At 64.4% G+C, this 15,615-nt stretch overlaps 2 protein-coding genes across 11 annotated transcripts in view; one reads left to right on the top strand and one right to left on the bottom strand.

Annotated features, from left to right (window-relative positions):
- The window catches only part of NUDT1 (nudix hydrolase 1), a gene marked incomplete at its 3' end in the record, with an annotated part of 283,181 nt that overhangs the window by 102,870 nt on the left and 164,696 nt on the right, over positions 1–15,615 (top strand). The window lies entirely within an intron of this gene.
- PSMG3 (proteasome assembly chaperone 3) lies at positions 2,822–5,649 on the bottom strand. 10 transcript variants are annotated; one of them, XM_084886289.1, is made up of 4 exons: positions 5,578–5,594; positions 4,973–5,106; positions 3,690–3,930; positions 2,822–3,259 (listed from the first exon to the last, which is right to left on the bottom strand). In XM_084886289.1, the coding sequence occupies exons 3-4, from the start codon at positions 3,903–3,905 to the stop codon at positions 3,107–3,109; spliced, it is 369 nt and encodes a 122-aa protein (XP_084742415.1). In that variant the 5' UTR covers positions 3,906–3,930; positions 4,973–5,106; positions 5,578–5,594; the 3' UTR covers positions 2,822–3,106. The 10 variants fall into 10 exon arrangements, with proteins under 10 accessions (XP_084742415.1, XP_084742414.1, XP_084742419.1 ...); XM_084886288.1 differs by lacking the exon at positions 4,973–5,106 and having other exon boundaries at positions 5,578–5,649; XM_084886293.1 differs by lacking the exon at positions 4,973–5,106 and having other exon boundaries at positions 3,690–3,926; positions 5,578–5,597.

Consider the following 15,615-nt stretch of genomic DNA (forward strand, 5'->3'; position numbering starts at 1 on the left):
CTGCATGGCACCTGTGGGGATGGAGCCCACAGCCAGGCAGGAGCCTGACCAGGAATCCAACCATGCCCTCCGGATTCACAAGCCGATTTTCAACCACGGAGCCACACCCGCCGGCAGCCCCGTTTGATATTTATAACATCATTCCCAGGCCATACACAATTACCAGCTTAAAAACCAGCCTGCTATACTTGGCCAGCCGTGTTTTTTTGCTTTGTCCCTGAGCCTCGTGGCCTGCACTTCCCCCACAGCAGTCTGCCTGGGTGCCCGCTGCAGTCACTGCCCAGGAGCCGGGGAGCGGGAGACCGGCGAGGCCCAGACACAGGGATGGGTGTCCTGAGAGGTCGAGGGGGTCCCCTGCCGGGCACAGGGCGCAGCTGTTCCCAGAATCGTCAGAGCCCCAAAAGGATGGCAAGGAGGGCCCGTTTCTGGGCCGCTGCCCCAGTGACGACAGGCTGGCCTAAACCGACAGGAGTGAGGCGCTCCCCGTTCTGGGCCCGGATCTGAAATTGGGGCGTCCGGGGCTGTGCTCCTCAGAGGGTCCCAGGGAGGGGCCTTCCTGCCTCTTCAGCCTCTGGGCACCCCAGCTGCATCCCTTCCATCTCAGCCTCCTTCCTCACGAGACCCCTCCTCCAGTTTCACTCGGCCCTGCCTCGTTCACCAATGAGGCCACTTAACTCCCCGGCCCTATATGGCCAGTAGGCCAGTTCCCTATGCCTGCTCTAAAATCAATAAAAATGTAAAAAAAAAAAGCTGGTCCCAGAACTCGGGCCCAGCCGGCTCCTCCGCCTGGGGTCCTGCCAGCTGGGCATGGCGTGGTGGGCTCCTCCGTTCCCGGGCCAAGGGACTGACCAGCCCAGCAACCCCGTCAGCCCTGGGGACCCCTGACTTCGTACCCTCCTCCTGCCCTGGGCCTGCCTGTACCTGCCCGTCAGCGGAGTGTGCACCGGGGCCCTTAGATGCTCTGGGTACCAGGTGGCATCCTGGCTCCCTCAGGGGCATGGCCTCTGGGGGAAGGGCTGTGGCTCTCAGAATCTCAAGGTGTGCGTTTTTCTCCCGGAGCCCCCATCCCACTGGGCTGCCTGAGGCCTCAGCCTGGATACTGCATCCCTCCCCTGTGAGTGCGTGCGCACGAATGCACACCCCCCTCCCCCCAATCACAGTTCACTTCCTTGGTGCTACCTGGGCCGCTGGGTGTGAGGGTGCTGGGCCCCGTGAGGCCCCGCCCTCTGCTGTCCTCAGAACACCAGGGTCAGCCCAGGGGTGGAGACATGGACGACGACTCTGGCCGGTTCTCACCCAGAACACTCTCCACTGCCCAGCTGCCCCTGGGCCACACCTCCCCATGCCCCACCCACCATCCTGTGGGGGGTACACGTTGGCCGCAGAGACCCCATCTCCGTGTGGGCTTTGTCTGGACCACTGGCCAGTGTGGCTTGGGGTGGCTGCTGCTCTGGCCCCCGGGAGGAGAGGGTCTGAAGCCCACTTACAAGGTGAAGTGGGGACACAGTGTCCCCCCCCCCCCCTTTTCCCTTCCTCCCTCCGCGTGTTCGCCGGGAAGCCTGAGGGTGTCTTGGGACAGCCCCTCCCAATGGTTAAAGCAGTGCCCACTTGTGGGCGGGCGGGCGGGCGGGGGTGGGAGGGTGAGCTCGTTACCAGGGGGGAGGCCGAGGCTGGGGTGTGGGCCCAGCAGCAGGGAGGTGCTCCCCCTGTGAAGTGGGTGCAGAGACCCTCAGGTCCTGATGGTGTGGGCTGAAGATTAACAGAGGAAGCCGTCGAGTGCAGGCTGTGGGTGCCCGGGGCCCCCGTGGTCTGCGGCACCTGCTCAAGGGTTGTTTCTGGGCTTTGCTCTTAGAGCCTCTTTCTCCTGATTCCCCCCTCCCCTCCCCTCCCTCCAGCGCACGGTCCTCCGTCCTAGTCCTGCCGGGCGGTGAGGGGCCTCCGTCCTGTGCTCTTGTGGGCTGAGGAGACACGGAGCCTGGAGCTGGCTGTCCCTGCCCTGAACGCAGGCGCCCGGCCACCCCGCCTCTGCCCTGGGCTCTCAGCGTCCTGGGGGGAGCACGCCTCATCAGAACGTCCCAACTTCTCAGCCTGGCTGGTGTGGCTCAGTGGATTGAGCGTCAGCCTGTGGACTGAAAGGTCCCAGGTTCGATTTGGTCATGGGCACATGCCCGGGTTGCAGGCTTGATCCCCAGTAGGGGGCGTGCAAGAGGCAGCCAATCCATTGATGTTTCTCTCTGCCTTTCTCTCTGAAATCAGTAAAATTAGATTTATATCTCCTTCCTCCCACTTCCCTGGCTGAGCCTTCCACTCCTCACCATCTCTCCAGAGCCCGGTCCTCACTGCCACCGAGCAGTGTCCCATGTGAGACGGGCATGCCCTGCTCCTGGAGTGGTCCTTGCAGCCTTGCTGGCCTGCCCCCCGTTCCACCACCTCCTTCCTCTGCTGGAAATGCCCTCCCCTGGACGGTCCTCCCCTGGCTGGTCCTCCCGTGTGCCCATCGAGGCGACCACACACAGGGAGACGGGAAGACCGGAATGGAAGTCAGCACCCTGTGGACCCCCTCACTCAGGAGCCACAGAAGCAAGGTGAGCGGGGACGCGGCTGCTGGGCCCTCACCGCGGGAACCAAGCCCAGGTCCGCCACTCCAGCTTCCTCCCCTCCGGCTGCTGTGCTGGGGCCGGTCACGGCCTGCAGGAGGCCTCTGTGCTGGGGCCGGTCACAGCCTGCAGGAGGCCTCTGTGCCGGGGCCGGTCACAGCCTGCAGGAGGCCTCTGTGCCGGGGCCGGTCACGGCCTGCAGGAGGCCTCTGTGCCGGGGCCAGTCACGGCGCTGCAGGAAGGCAGGCAGTCTCGGCCCTGCACTTGTTTTAATACAAAAGCAATTCCTCCACTTGCCGGCCCCTCGCTTTCAGCTCTCAGACTGTGCCCCGCGGGCCGGTGAGACCCCCCTCTCCCACGCACTTCCCGCTCCTCCGTCCCAGGGCGGCCAGAGGCCAGACGAAGTCTGCGGGAGCCAGGCCCCTCTCTCGGCTCCAGGCGCAGGGCTTCCAGCCAGAGGCCCCGCCTCCCCGGGCTCTGCGCGCCGCAGGTGAGGCTGCAGGCCCAGGTCACCACACCTGGCAGGTCTGAATCACCTCCCTCAAGGCCCTCAGCCCCTCCATGCTCCTGTCCTTCACGGCCACGGCCAGGAGGACGGCTCTGTTTCCGGCTTCTTGAGACACAAAGGCCACCAGGTTCTTTGCGAAGACGTGGATGAGAGGCTGGCGAGGGGAGGGAGAAAGCACGTCATGTCTGGTTTTTATGCTGGAGTACCCCCAGGAGCCCAGACCGGCTCCCCAGCGTTCGCTGTGACAGGGCTCAGAACACGCCAGGCGCACACGGCGCAGAAGGACTCTGCCAAGGTGAGAAGATTCCAGAACAGAGCACGACGGCCACTGTGAGGTCTCACGATGGGGTCACACTGGCGGGGGGAGGGCTGGTAAAACAGGGACCACTGGTGAGATGCCGAGGGGCTGAGGGGCTGGGAAAGGACCCCGGGCACACACCTCACAACACGACGTGGAAAATGCCGCTGCCCGGGGCGGGGGGGGGGGGGGGGGGGGGGCAGCTGCCGCCCAGACACTCCGCGTCTCGGGGACGATTCGCAGGCCCAGAAGCGGCTTCCCCCCACGGAGTCCCCCAGCCCGTTACCTCGTCCTGCCCGAGGAGGACCCTGGTCGTGAGCACGGGCTTGCTGATGTCACTGGTCACAGCGCTGGGCTCCAGGGCGACCAGGGTGCCCACCTTCCCGAACTGGGTCACCACCACCAGGATGTGCGAGCTGAAGGCCGTGCAGACCACCTGGGTGGGGACCCCACACACCACTTCCGTCTTCTGCTTGGACGTCACCAAGGGCTTGCCCTCCATGGCTGGCTCCCGAATGGCGCCCTGGCTGACATGAGACAGGAAGGGGAGAACCGAGACGGCGGCAGGCAGAGGGCGGTACCCGTCGCCCCCCGCGGCCACATCAGAGTTACAGCTGAAGCACAGAGCCGCCTGAGCCGGAACGGAAGCCCCACAACTGGACGAAGGGGGTGGAGGCGCGGATGGGCTGGTCCCACGCCCACATGGGACGTTTTCTCACCGGAAGGGATATCCTGGCTGCAGGGCCGCCCGCCCGTGGGGGGCACGGGGTCCCAGGCCACACCAGCCCGGCCCGGTTCCACGGCCGGAGAGGAGTCGCTATAACCTCGGGCTGGAGGCACCACGGGGGCTGGCGCTCGGTGACGCGGAGGCAGCCGGAGACGCCGGCGGTCCATTTAAGGGGCCGGCGCACTGTCCTCCTCCTCCTGCTCCCAGCACCGGGCCGTGGGGGACCCAGACACCAACGGGGCGGGACTGGACTGCCTGGCACTGGGCAGGACTTCCGGGTGGCTCCCTCCTGGGGGTGCTCACAGGGTCACTGTTCCTGTGCTGGGACCGGCCCTGCTGTGGGGGTGACTGGCCCCCATGTCTGTCCCCACCAGCCTGGCCGACAGTGAGCCCCCACCCAGGCTTTTCCGCACGAACGGCCCGGCCCGGCTCAGGCCTCAGGCTTGGCTAAAATCTCTCCAACGAGCTGCAGCTGGTGACGCGAGCCCCAAGCCTGTCAGTAAAAGACCCCGCCCGCTCTCGCACCAGCCGGCCTCGCCTCACAGCGGGGCCTCACCTGGGCACCTCCGAGCCCATACAGAGCTGACGCTCTCTCCGGGCTCCTGCCAGGCGGCCCCAGCCAGTGGCCGACTTTGCACCCGGCGTACAGCTTCAGGCCACAGCAGGTGACAACTCTACACACCGTGAGCCACACCCTCGGGGGGCAGACTCAGTGAGCCCCAAGGCAGCTCCCGCTGTCCTCACGGCGGGTCCTCCCAGCCAGCTGGCCTGGAGGTCAGTCCTCCCAGGTCGCCAATCAAGGCTCAATTACAAGAGGGAGCACCAGCCCACAGCGGGCGCACCTGGAGCTCCCAGCTCAGGTGCCTGGGGAGGCTGAGCCCTGGGGTCCTGCGGGGCACATACTGCACAGGCCTCTCTGCCGGCTCCGGGGACAGGCAGCTCTGACCCCCACACAGAGGGGCGGGAGGAGATTAACCTGTGGACAGACAGTAGGTGGTGGTGGGGGGGGGGCTATGGGGGGAGAAAAAGGCACATCTGTAATACTCTCAACAATAGAGATTTAAAGATAAAACAAAAACACAGGAAGGAGCGGAGGGCGGCTTGGAGGCGGGAGGAAAAGGAGCAAGTCGTCAGTGCCAGACCCGCCTCGGGCCCCGAGCGAGCACCGCGGGCAGCAGAACCGGAACTTCCGCAGGCGCCCACGTTCGGCGACCACACACACGTGTAGCCGGCAGGCCGGCAACAAGGGGGAAGTCCGCCCCGCTCCCGTCTCCGGAGGCCGCGAGGGGCCTCACTCGCTCCCCGCTCCGCACCCGGGCGGCCTCCCCAGCGGACGGCCCTCCGCGCTGCCGCGGCAGGTGAGCCAGCCGGGCCGCCGCCCGGGGCCACCCACGGAGGCTTCGGTCCCGCGCTGGGGGACGCGACTCGCCATCCCGCCCACACTCACCTCGCTCACCGCGCCCGGAAGTGACGCAGACGCGGACCTGCCCCCTAGGCCCCGCCCCGCTGCTCTACCGGAAGTACAATCTTAAGGGCTTCCGGTCCCCGGCCGGGCCTTCCGGCCTGGGAGTAGCTGGAGGTGAACAGCTGGGTTCCGGCTCCGGGGAAACGCCCGTTGGACTCCGGGGAACGCGGTGCCGGGCCCTGGGGGAGAGTGGAGGATGGGCCTCTGCTTCAAAGGCGTGTCAGCCCACGTGCGCGAGGACAGAGGACGGGGCTGCTGTAGGCGGGACCAGCCTTTTGCTGGAGCCAGAGGCCCGGGCGTCGCTGCCCACCGGCACCTGCCCAGCTGGGAACTCCAGACGGGTCTCCCCCAGAGCCCTTCGTGTGCAGGACTATGACCCCGGCCTCACAGCACCAGCCAGGCCCACCCGCCGCCCGGGCCGCCGGGCCAGTGGGGAAATGACTAAGAGGGAACATCTGGGGTGAGGGGGTTCTTGCTAAAATCGGAAAATGCAGAAACAACAGAAGTGGAGGCCTCGTTGACCTGGAGCCGGGGAGCCTGCGAGGGGTGTGGCTCAGGAGAGAGCCTTGGTCAGAGCCCGTTGCTCCCTAGCAGGGCGGTGTCTGTGGGCACCCCTCTCCCCCAAGCCCATCTGGGGAGCCTTTCACACCCAAGGGAGAAGAACAGCTAACGTTTATGTGGCCCTTAGTGTGAGCCAAGCAGTGCTGTAAGTGCTTTGTTTAGTAACTCATTCAATCTTAGCAACTCCGCTGAGTAGAAACATTTCACAGAGCTGACAAGGGCTGGATCTGGGCTTTAAACCTCCAACTCCCTCCTTTTCTTTTTTCTTTTTTAATATATATTTTATTGGTTTTTTGCAGATAGGAAGAGAGAGGAATAGAGAGAAACATTGATCAGCTGCCTCTTTCACACCCCCTACTGGGGTTGTGCCCACAACCAATGTACATGCCCTTGACCGGTATCGAACCTGGGACCCCTCAGTCCTTGGGCCGACGCTCTATCCACTGAGCCAAACAGGTCAGGGCTCCCTCCTTTTCACAGTTGGGTGGAAAACCCCTCTGCCTGCTCTTCAGCCTCCCTTCCTAAGGCACCTGGCCAGGAGGTGGGACTGTCCGGCTGAGCTGTCCCGGCTTAGCCAGGACAAGGAGGTGGAAGGGGATTGGATGGGACGCATCTGCACCTTGAGCAGGAGACTTACATCCAGCTGATGGTCCTCCCATGTGTGACAGTGGGCCCCATCTGCCCAAGAGATAAGGATTCTGGAGACAGACCTGGCCAGGGGGGAAAAGTTAAAAAATAAAAAATAAAATCAATTGTAACTCAATGCCCGGAATTCCTTTGTATAATAGTAAGATCTGCAAACCTCCCTCCAGACCTGGCTAGGCAGCATCCTGCACTTCTGTTTGAAGTCAGAGCAGACATTCTGCTTGAGGCAAAAACAGGCCAGGTTGTGTAAACTACAATACCTGAGAAATAGCTCAGGAAGGCCAGGTCTTTGTCCTGAGGGGCCAATCTGGGAGTGACATACCAATGGTGGGAGGGGTGGGGAAAAAGAGGTATAAGAGGAGGGACTGCCCCTCCATCAGGGCTCTCACCTGGGTGTTTGCCGGCTGCTGCGGCAGCCAAGGTGTCAGCCAAGGTTTGAGCCCGGATTCGAATCTGTAATAAACTCTAGCATGCTTAATCAAATTGGCTCCGGTGGTTCATCTCTTGGGGAACTCACTTCGTAACACCATGCCCTCCCACCTGCCCTCCCCGCTCCTCCTCCCCCGCAGGGTCAGTGTTTGGGTGGTTCTATTCCACTGATCCACTTGCCGCCAGCGCACCAGTTCTCCTCCTGTGCCTCTGCTGTCGCCATGTCCGAGGCATGATTGGTGGTGCAGGAGGGAGGACATCTGTCCCAGGGGCGGGGGGCGGGGCAGCAGAGGTGGCAGGTGGAGTGGGGGCTGAGGCCACCCTCTCTGCTGTGTGCCCCCCACCCCCCCACCCCCGTCTCTGGGGCAGTTCTGCAGGGAGTGACGTAGTCCTGGCCTGCCCGGCCTGGTCACTGCCCTCCTAGCCCGGCTGGTGGTGATGTGGCCCCTGCTAGGGGGACAGTGTCGCCAGCGGGGATGAGAGCACAGCTCAGGGTCAGCCCCGCAGCACCCAGGTGTCTGGGAAAGGCATCGAGCCGGGAATTTTCCCAAATGGAGATGTCTGGGGGGTGGAGGGGGGGGAAACACTGAGGTTTTCTTGGGGAAAAGGAAGGAAAGACAGACAGACCTGGGCCCGGCACGCCAACACTTCCCAAGGGAAATCAAAGAGAACTCTTAACGCCGGCCCAGGGACTGGGACCCGGAGCGCAGTGCACCCCAAGGGGAACGGACCCCCTGGAGTGCTGCCGGCCGGGCCGGGTGGCGGGAGGCGTCCGTGTCCCCAGCGGGTGTGGACCTGCCCAGCCGATGGGCGGGACCCCGTGGGCGGGACCAGTGCCTGTGCTTGGGGCTCTGTGGACAGAGGGTGTTCCTTGAGCATCACAGAGCAAACGACGGAACCGAGCTTTGGTCCCAAATCTGAGCTCTGGGCCTGTCACTGTCCTCTGCCCGCCCCCGCCCACCACACCCATTCCAGGATGAGGCGCCCGCCCATGGGAAACACCCGCTTCCCGCACTCACGTCTGCCATCGGCTCAGCTGTTTTAATATATAAGAGGAAGGGAGAGAGAAACGTCAATGATGAGAGAATCATGGATCCACTGCCTCCCACACACCCCCTACTGGGGATCGAGCCTGCAACCTGGGCCTGTGCCCTTGACCAGAACCAAACCTGGGACCCTTCAGTCCATAGGCCAACCCACTGAGCCACACTAGCTAGGGCTGCCCGGTCTTTAATAAATGAAGCTTCAATCCACGTATGATTCCCGAAAGCCTTTCTGTCAGCAGTTTAAAGTTTTCCTTCCCCCACAGGGCTGTGGGCCCACAGCGACGATCCAGACCCCGGGGCCTGGGTGCGCCCTCTTGCATCCTATGAGGAGGGGCCAGGGGCCAGGGCTGCTGGCCAGGGGCCATGACAAAGGCCTGCTGACCGGGCAAAGCAAGGGGATGGGGGGGAGGGAGCACCCAGGCCCTGCCCAGCTCTGGCACTCACCAGCCAACCGCCTGGGCCGGCTCCTCCTCACCCGCCTCCAATGCCTCATCTGTAAAAGGGGAGCACCTGCTCGGCCACCCGCTCAGTGGGGGTTCCCTGCTGGGTGCTGGCTGGGCCCACCTCCCCGCAGACAGCTCCGGGTCCCAGGAGAGAACAGGAGAGACCTCCTGCCACAGAGGACAGGGGAGGGCTGCAAAGTGTGTGAGAGTGTGAGTGAGAGACAGGAGGAGGAGGAGGGGGAGGAGGAGGAGGAGAGACCTCCTAGGAAAATTGCGAGGAGGGAGCGGGAGGCAGAGGCCTGCGGTGGGCGCTGAGCCTCGTTGGGAGGGAGGGTTATGGGACTTGGGTGTCCTTTGCCCACGTTTATGTGCACTTGCACTTGGCGGTGGCGCATCCTCTGTGTTTATGACAAACAGGAAGGAAGGAGACACGGCCTCGAGGCAGGGACTTGCCCCGAGAACTCGCACCTCAGATCCCCCCGCCCCAGGCGGTGCGAGCTGGGTCTGGGCCCTGGAACCAGGGGAGGGCTGTGCTGGGAGCTGCAGGGCGCCCGGTGGCTGGCTGACAGGCAGCAGTGGCACCTGTGCTGCCAGACAGCCCCGCTGGGGGGCGGCGGAGGCCACAGAATGCTCGGCGGAGCATCGCTGCTGAGACAGCGTGGCCTGACCAGGAGCCCTGAATCCCCGCTGCCGGCTGCCCAGGGAGGGGCTGACCTCCTCCCCGTCCTGGGCCAGGCCCCTGCCGGCGCCCCGGAGGCACAGCTCCGTTCACTCTGACCGGAAGGGCCTCCGCCCGATGGTCTGACTCTGGGACACCCAGCCCGACCCGGCCCCGGGGTCCCTCCTGGTGCAGGTGCGTTTGAGGCGATGCCTCGGCGTGGGGGTCACAGGAAGGCCATGGCGTCTGCCGCTGGCACCAGCCGTCTCTGCCTGACCCGGCCGCCTGCCCCTCCCCGGCACCCCGCACGCCCTCGGCCGCCTCGTGTCCGGCTCCCTCGGCATCCCAGGCCCGGAGCTGCCTGCGGAGCAGAGCGCCGGAACCGGAGGAGGACAGGCATCGGGCTTAAACTCGTTAAACCCGGTGAACCTCGGGAGGGAGGTCTGCCGGCCGCGTAATCTCGTTGGGCCCGGGGTAATTTGTTTAGCCGTGCTGATCGCCGAAGGTTAATTCGATTGGACTCGGCTATTCATTTGTGCCCGGATTCGCTAAGTGCCATCGGAGGGACAGGAGGGCTCCATCCCAGCGGCTTCACCAGGGGCGGCCATGCTGGGGACCCTCCCTCGCCCCTCTCCCCACACCTGCCCTCCCGCAGGTGCTGACGGCTGGCGGCCTTCTGTGGCCTCCTGGGGTGCCTCCTCCTCGTCTTCACCCCCCCAGCCCCGCCCCCGCGCCCCCCCCCTGCCTTTCCCTCGGGAGCCAGCCCCGGCCCCCTCCCCGTGGCCCCCTCCCCGAGCTCCCCTCTCATCACCAGACCCTTCACTGGCGGTTGAGTTGCACCTGGCATTCTCGGAGCCCACGCTCTCCCGCAGCTCGAGCAAGCGTCTCAGCTGTCTCTCCTCCTGCCTCTGACTTCTGGAGGAGGGAGGGGGGGCTGAGGGAGGGGCCCCAGGACAGCCCGCTGACCTCACCTGCCTCCAACCCACACAGGCACTGTCGAGGGCACCCTCCCCTCCACCGACACGGAGCTGCTGAGAGCCTGGGGAGGGACACACACACACACACACACACAGGCCCGCCGGCTGCCCCCAGCCCGCTTCTCCGGACCCTCCAAAGGCCTTCCACGCCCCGGCCTGCCCGCCTCGGTCCTGTGCCGGCCACTCAGCAGGTCTCAGGGTGGATCTACGTCTGGACAGTCTCTTTAGAAGATCTGAGCTGGCCCCTGTGAGCCCTCTTTACAGATGAGAACACCGAGGCCCGGTGGCAGCGAAGCTGTGCGCTGACCTGCGGGCCCAGAGCTCATGCCACACGGAGGTCAGCCGCCCCCATGCTCCGGTCAGGCCTAAGACCCCGAGGCCATCAAAAAGGACCCCCTGCCGAAACCGGTGTGGCTCAGTGGATAGAGCATCGGCCTGTGGACTGAAGGGTCCCGGGTTCCATTCCGGTCAAGGGCATGTGCCTTGGTTGTGGGCACATCCCCAGTGGGGGGTGTGCAGGAGGCAGCTGATCAATGTCTCTCTCATCGATGTTTCTGTCTATCCCTCTCCCTTTGTCTCTGTAAAAAAATCAATAAAATATATTAAAAACAAAACAAACAAAAACACGAACCCCTGGTGTCCTCAGGCCCGAGGCCTAAGCCCTGAGCCCTGAGCCCTGAGGCCTTGGGGCCGGGAGGAGGAAGGAGGGAGGAGGGAGGAGAGAAGAGGAGGAGGGAGGAGGGAAGAGGGAGGAGGGAGGAGGGAGGAGGGAAGATCTCGCCCTGATCAGAGTGGGAGGTGTGTCTGGGCCGCGGAGCTCAGAGCCAGGGGCAAAGTGGGGACGCCCAGGGTCTGAGTGAGAACGAGTTTCTCCACCGTTGGGCCTGGGTAGCACCTCGGAGCGCGGCCGTGGTGGCCGAGTCTCGCTGAGTGGGGGCCGGGGGAACAGGCGAGGTGGGCAGCGAAGGGCAGCAGGTCCCGGGGATGAGAAAGCAGGGGAGCCGGGAGCGGAGGAGCCAGGGACGTGGCCTCTTCACGGGCGGGGTCCACGCTGCATCCATCTGTGTGGGACCGGGAGAGCGTGGGAGGGGCGGGCCCGGTCCCCAAGCCCGCAGCCCCATCCCCCAACAGGACACAGGGCGGGCAGGGCCCAGCTGCGTGTGCCCTGTGGGCGCTCAGTGCCCCCATGTCCCTCGGGCCCCATGGAGGGTCGGGAGGCCGGCGAACACAGAAGCGCTGTCGCTGCTGGACAGGAGGCTGCAGCCTGGAGGCACGGGGACGGCCAGTGGCCTGAGAGGATGGGGAGCAGCCACCCGCCCCTCCCCCGCAGAGCCCGACTCTGAACTTGGCACGGGGGCCCGGCTGCTCGCAGCGTGGAGCTGACCACGGGTCTTCCTCTCTGCCACACTCTCTCCTGCGCTGGCCTCTTGGCCTCTGCGTGGCCTGGGGGGCGAGGGGGCAGCACAGCGAGGAGCAGAGAGACCACTGACCCTCTGAGCGACACTGCAGCACGGAGGTGGCTCCGACCGCGGGGCTCTCCCGAGAGCCGGCTCCCAGCCGGAGGGCGTCCACGTGGGAGCACGGCCCGAGGGGGGCGGTCACCGGCCTGGGCCCCACCTGGCCGGCCTGGCGGCGCCTGTGGAGGCGGCCACTGGGACTCTGAGTCTGGGCTGGGTGTGGGGGGCCTTCGGGGGACCCCCAGGGGAGGAGCCCAGCCCGCCAGGGTCCCCAGAGGATGCCTGACGGTGTTGTTACTGTTCCTTTTGGCTCAGGAAGCAAAGGGCCTGCGGTTAGCTGTGGCTGCAACAAGTCACCCCAGTGTTTCGTGGAAAAGGTCACTGCAGGTGACCCCTGGGGCTGACCCCGGCCAGACCGGCCCACCCCCCAGCAGCACGGGCCTCAGCGGGCGGCTCTTGGCCGTGGGTGGACGCTAAGACAGGAGACCGAGCACCGGTCCCTGAAGAGCTGAGTGCACGGACGGCTCCCGAGGAAGATGGACAGTGAGCCAGTGCTCACAGCACTGACCATCAGGAGACGCCGGTGAGAACCGGACGCCCTCCCCCGCAGAGGCCCCGGGAACGGATGCACTCGGACCCCGCGGTGCTGGCGAGACGCAGCTGCTGGGACTCCAAAGGGCCTTGGAGTCAGACACACACCTGCCCCAGGAGCCCACCGGGCTCCAGAGACACCCCAGCGGCATTGAGTGTCACGGGGAGAACAGGCCTGGCCTGGCCTTAGGCCACAGGGCAAGGTCTCCTGACCATGGGGAGGTGCCCGCCTGGCACAGGCCCAGTGCTGGGTCTCAGGGGCCAGGCGAGGCTCCCATCTTGGGCCCTTGGGCAGAGCAGGGCGGGCCAGGTGGGCCAGTGGCCAAGCACTGCCTTGGGTGACCGGGGCACAGCCCTGCTCCTCTCTCTGACTTTTATTTTAACTTTTCTTTTTTCAAAATATACTTTTATGGGTTTCAGAGAGGAAGGGAGAGGGAGAGAGAAACATCACTGAGGAGAGAGAATCACTGATGGGCTGCCTCCTGCACGGCCCCTACTGGGGATCGAGCCCGCAGCCCAGGCCTGTGCCCGGATCGGGAATCAGACCATGACCTGGTTCATTGGCCGATGCTCAACCAACCAGCCTCTGGCCGGGCTCTCTGACTTTCCTTACCTACAGACCCTGCTCTCCTGGGGGATGCGATGACCCCGCAGGCTCTGGGTGACCCCGAGAGGTGTCAGTGGGGGGCCCGGGCTCTCTCCGAGCCCTCCGCCTCAGGCCGCCGGGTGCCGCCAGACCCGTGGCCAGTCGGTGATTAACCAGATTGACGAAGTGGATGCGGAGATCGGGTATAAATAAATATTCCTGGAGCCGTTCCACCCCCTGCGGGCATGAACTTTGAATAATTGGAGAGAATTATGCTGAGGACTAATCAAAACTTTTTTCCTTTTGCTAATTACCTCTGGGCTTCATCAGTGTCAGAGTCTAATCAGCTCCAGACATCTTAATCGGCCCTGGGGAGGTGCAGGGAGCAGGCGGGTGACATACCAGGGGCCAGGCGCTGGGGCGGGGGTCCCGCCCGGTCTGGGGTGGGGGCTGGCAGTGGGGACGGCGAGGGCGCTGGCGGGGGGAGCAGCCGCCTCTGATGAAGACGAGGGAACCCTCCTGGCCAGGCCCCGGGGCCAGCTTCCCACTGCTCCACCCTCCAGGCCTGGTCTGCATTTCCCGGGCGGAAGGACCGCGAAGATGGGCTGAGCCCAGGCAGGTGGGTGCCCATGCCGGGCCGGGGCCAGGCCGGGCTTCTCAGCTGGGATTCTTGGGGTCTGCAGGGGAAGGAGGCGTTGCTCCCCTTGGTGAGGGCACAGCTCTTGGGGCCTCAGTCCTTCCCTAAACCCCTTCCCCGGGGGACACGGTGCGGTGTGACCTGGCTGGGCCCGCCCTCTCCGGGCCTGTCTCCCTCCTCTCACCCTCATTGGGGTCCACACCCAGAGGCGTCCAGGCACAGTCGTGCACCCTCGCGGGCAGAGCAGGGCGGGCCAGGTGGGCCAGTGGCCAAGCACTGCCTTGGGTGACCGGGGCACAGCCCTGCTCCTCTCTCTGACTTTTATTTTAACTTTTCTTTTTTCAAAATATACTTTTATGGGTTTCAGAGAGGAAGGGAAGGGGGAGAGAAACATCACTGAGGAGAGAGAATCACTGATGGGCTGCCTCCTGCACGGCCCCTACTGGGGATCGAGCCCGCAGCCCAGGCCTGTGCCCTGACCGGGAATCAAACATGACCTGGTTCATCGGACCAGGTTCATCGTCCCCCGGGCCAGGCCACCAGGGACGGCCCTGCCATCCTCTGTGGAGCCACCCGCCCCCATTCCCAGGCCGGGCCGGCTTGTTCTCAGAGCATCAGTCCCCGCTTCGTGATGGATTGTGTGTTTGCTATTTTGGCTGCAGAATAATGTTTATCACTTCACACAACAGTGCCCGCCCCCCCCGCCCGCCCCCGCACCCAGACCCCGCGGAGAGCTGCCTCTGGGGCTGCGTGCGTGACTCTGATTTCCCACCCCCGCCCTGTTCCCCTTATTGCATTCCGGGCTCTTTTTGGGTGTCTGAAACGAACCTACGTTTTCCAGGTGATATTTTTTAATAAAAACCATCATTTATGATTATTTTGCTTCTCCGCTGTCAGCCTCCTCATTGGATTTCTGCTCACCGCGGCTCCCGTCTGCTTCCTCGCCCACACAGACGGTGTGGGTGTGTGTGTGTGCGTGTGTGTGTGTGTGTGTGTGTGTGCCAGGCTTCCCTCCCCGCACCCCCCCACCCGCCCTGTCCCCGTCACCCAGCCCCGCCCGGAGTGTCACCAGCTCACCTTTCAGGGCGTCAGGGAGGGGCTGGGGGCAGGGCTGCCACGGGCACAGGCTATGGGCTCTGCCAGGCTCCTGCGGGCACTGGCTCCCTGGTTCACGCAGACGGCACCCAGAGAATTAGGAGCTGCCCCCCCCCCCCAGCACTACCCTCATCTTTGAGACTCAGTTCTCCCATCTTATTTTTTTTAAATCTATTTTTATTGATTTTAGAGAGAAAGGGAGAGGGAGGGAGAGAACATCAGTGATGAGAATCATTGATCAGCTGCCTCCTGCACGCCCCACACTGGGGATCCAGCCTGCACCCCGGGCCTGGGCCCTGACCGGGAATCCAACCTGACCTCCTCCTCAACCCCTGAGCCACACTGAATGGGCTCCGTTCTCCATCTTTAAACCTAGGGCTGTGCATCATTCATTCATTCGTTCATTCATTCACTCACACACGCTGACTGCTCTGTGCAGGGAGCAGCTACACGCTTGTCCCAGCCCAGGAGCCGCCTCAGCTGTCCCTCCCCGCACACGGAGCCCCTCCGCTCTCACCCCCCGCAGAACGCAGCCCTCGGCTGCCCCACGGTTCTGCTGTGTGACCTTGGGCACGTGGCTGAGCCTCTCTGAGCCTTCTTGGTTTCCTTCTCTGGGCTCCCTCCTCCCTTGGCTGGACAGGATCGCTTTCCCATCAGCCTCAGGGGATCCTGCTTCCAGCAGCAGCAGCTCCCCACTACCCTTCCAACCCCCACCTCCCACCCCCCACCTGCTGGCTGCTTGCCAGTCCCTGGAGGGCCAGGCTGGCCTGAGGCCTCAGCTCCAGACTGCTCTTCCCCTGTGGCCAGCCAGCGGGTCAGGCAGCCAGAGCCCGCGTGGCAGGGGCAGCCACAGGCCCTCCCACCTCCATCCGGCCACGCTCTGGACCCCTCGCCC

Source organism: Pipistrellus hanaki (assembly GCF_964339955.1).
Source record: "Pipistrellus hanaki genome assembly, chromosome: 5".
In the NCBI taxonomy this organism is placed as follows: Eukaryota; Metazoa; Chordata; class Mammalia; order Chiroptera; family Vespertilionidae; genus Pipistrellus; species Pipistrellus hanaki.

Coding starts and splice junctions, on each gene's coding strand:
- PSMG3 (XM_084886285.1), bottom strand. CDS start 4,706: ATGGGCTCGGAGGTGCCCAG. Junction 3,931..4,686: donor ATGGGCTCGGAGGTGCCCAG/GTGAGGCCCCGC, acceptor GTCTCATGTCAG/CCAGGGCGCCATTCGGGAGC. Junction 3,260..3,689: donor TCCTCCTCGGGCAGGACGAG/GTAACGGGCTGG, acceptor TCCCCTCGCCAG/CCTCTCATCCACGTCTTCGC.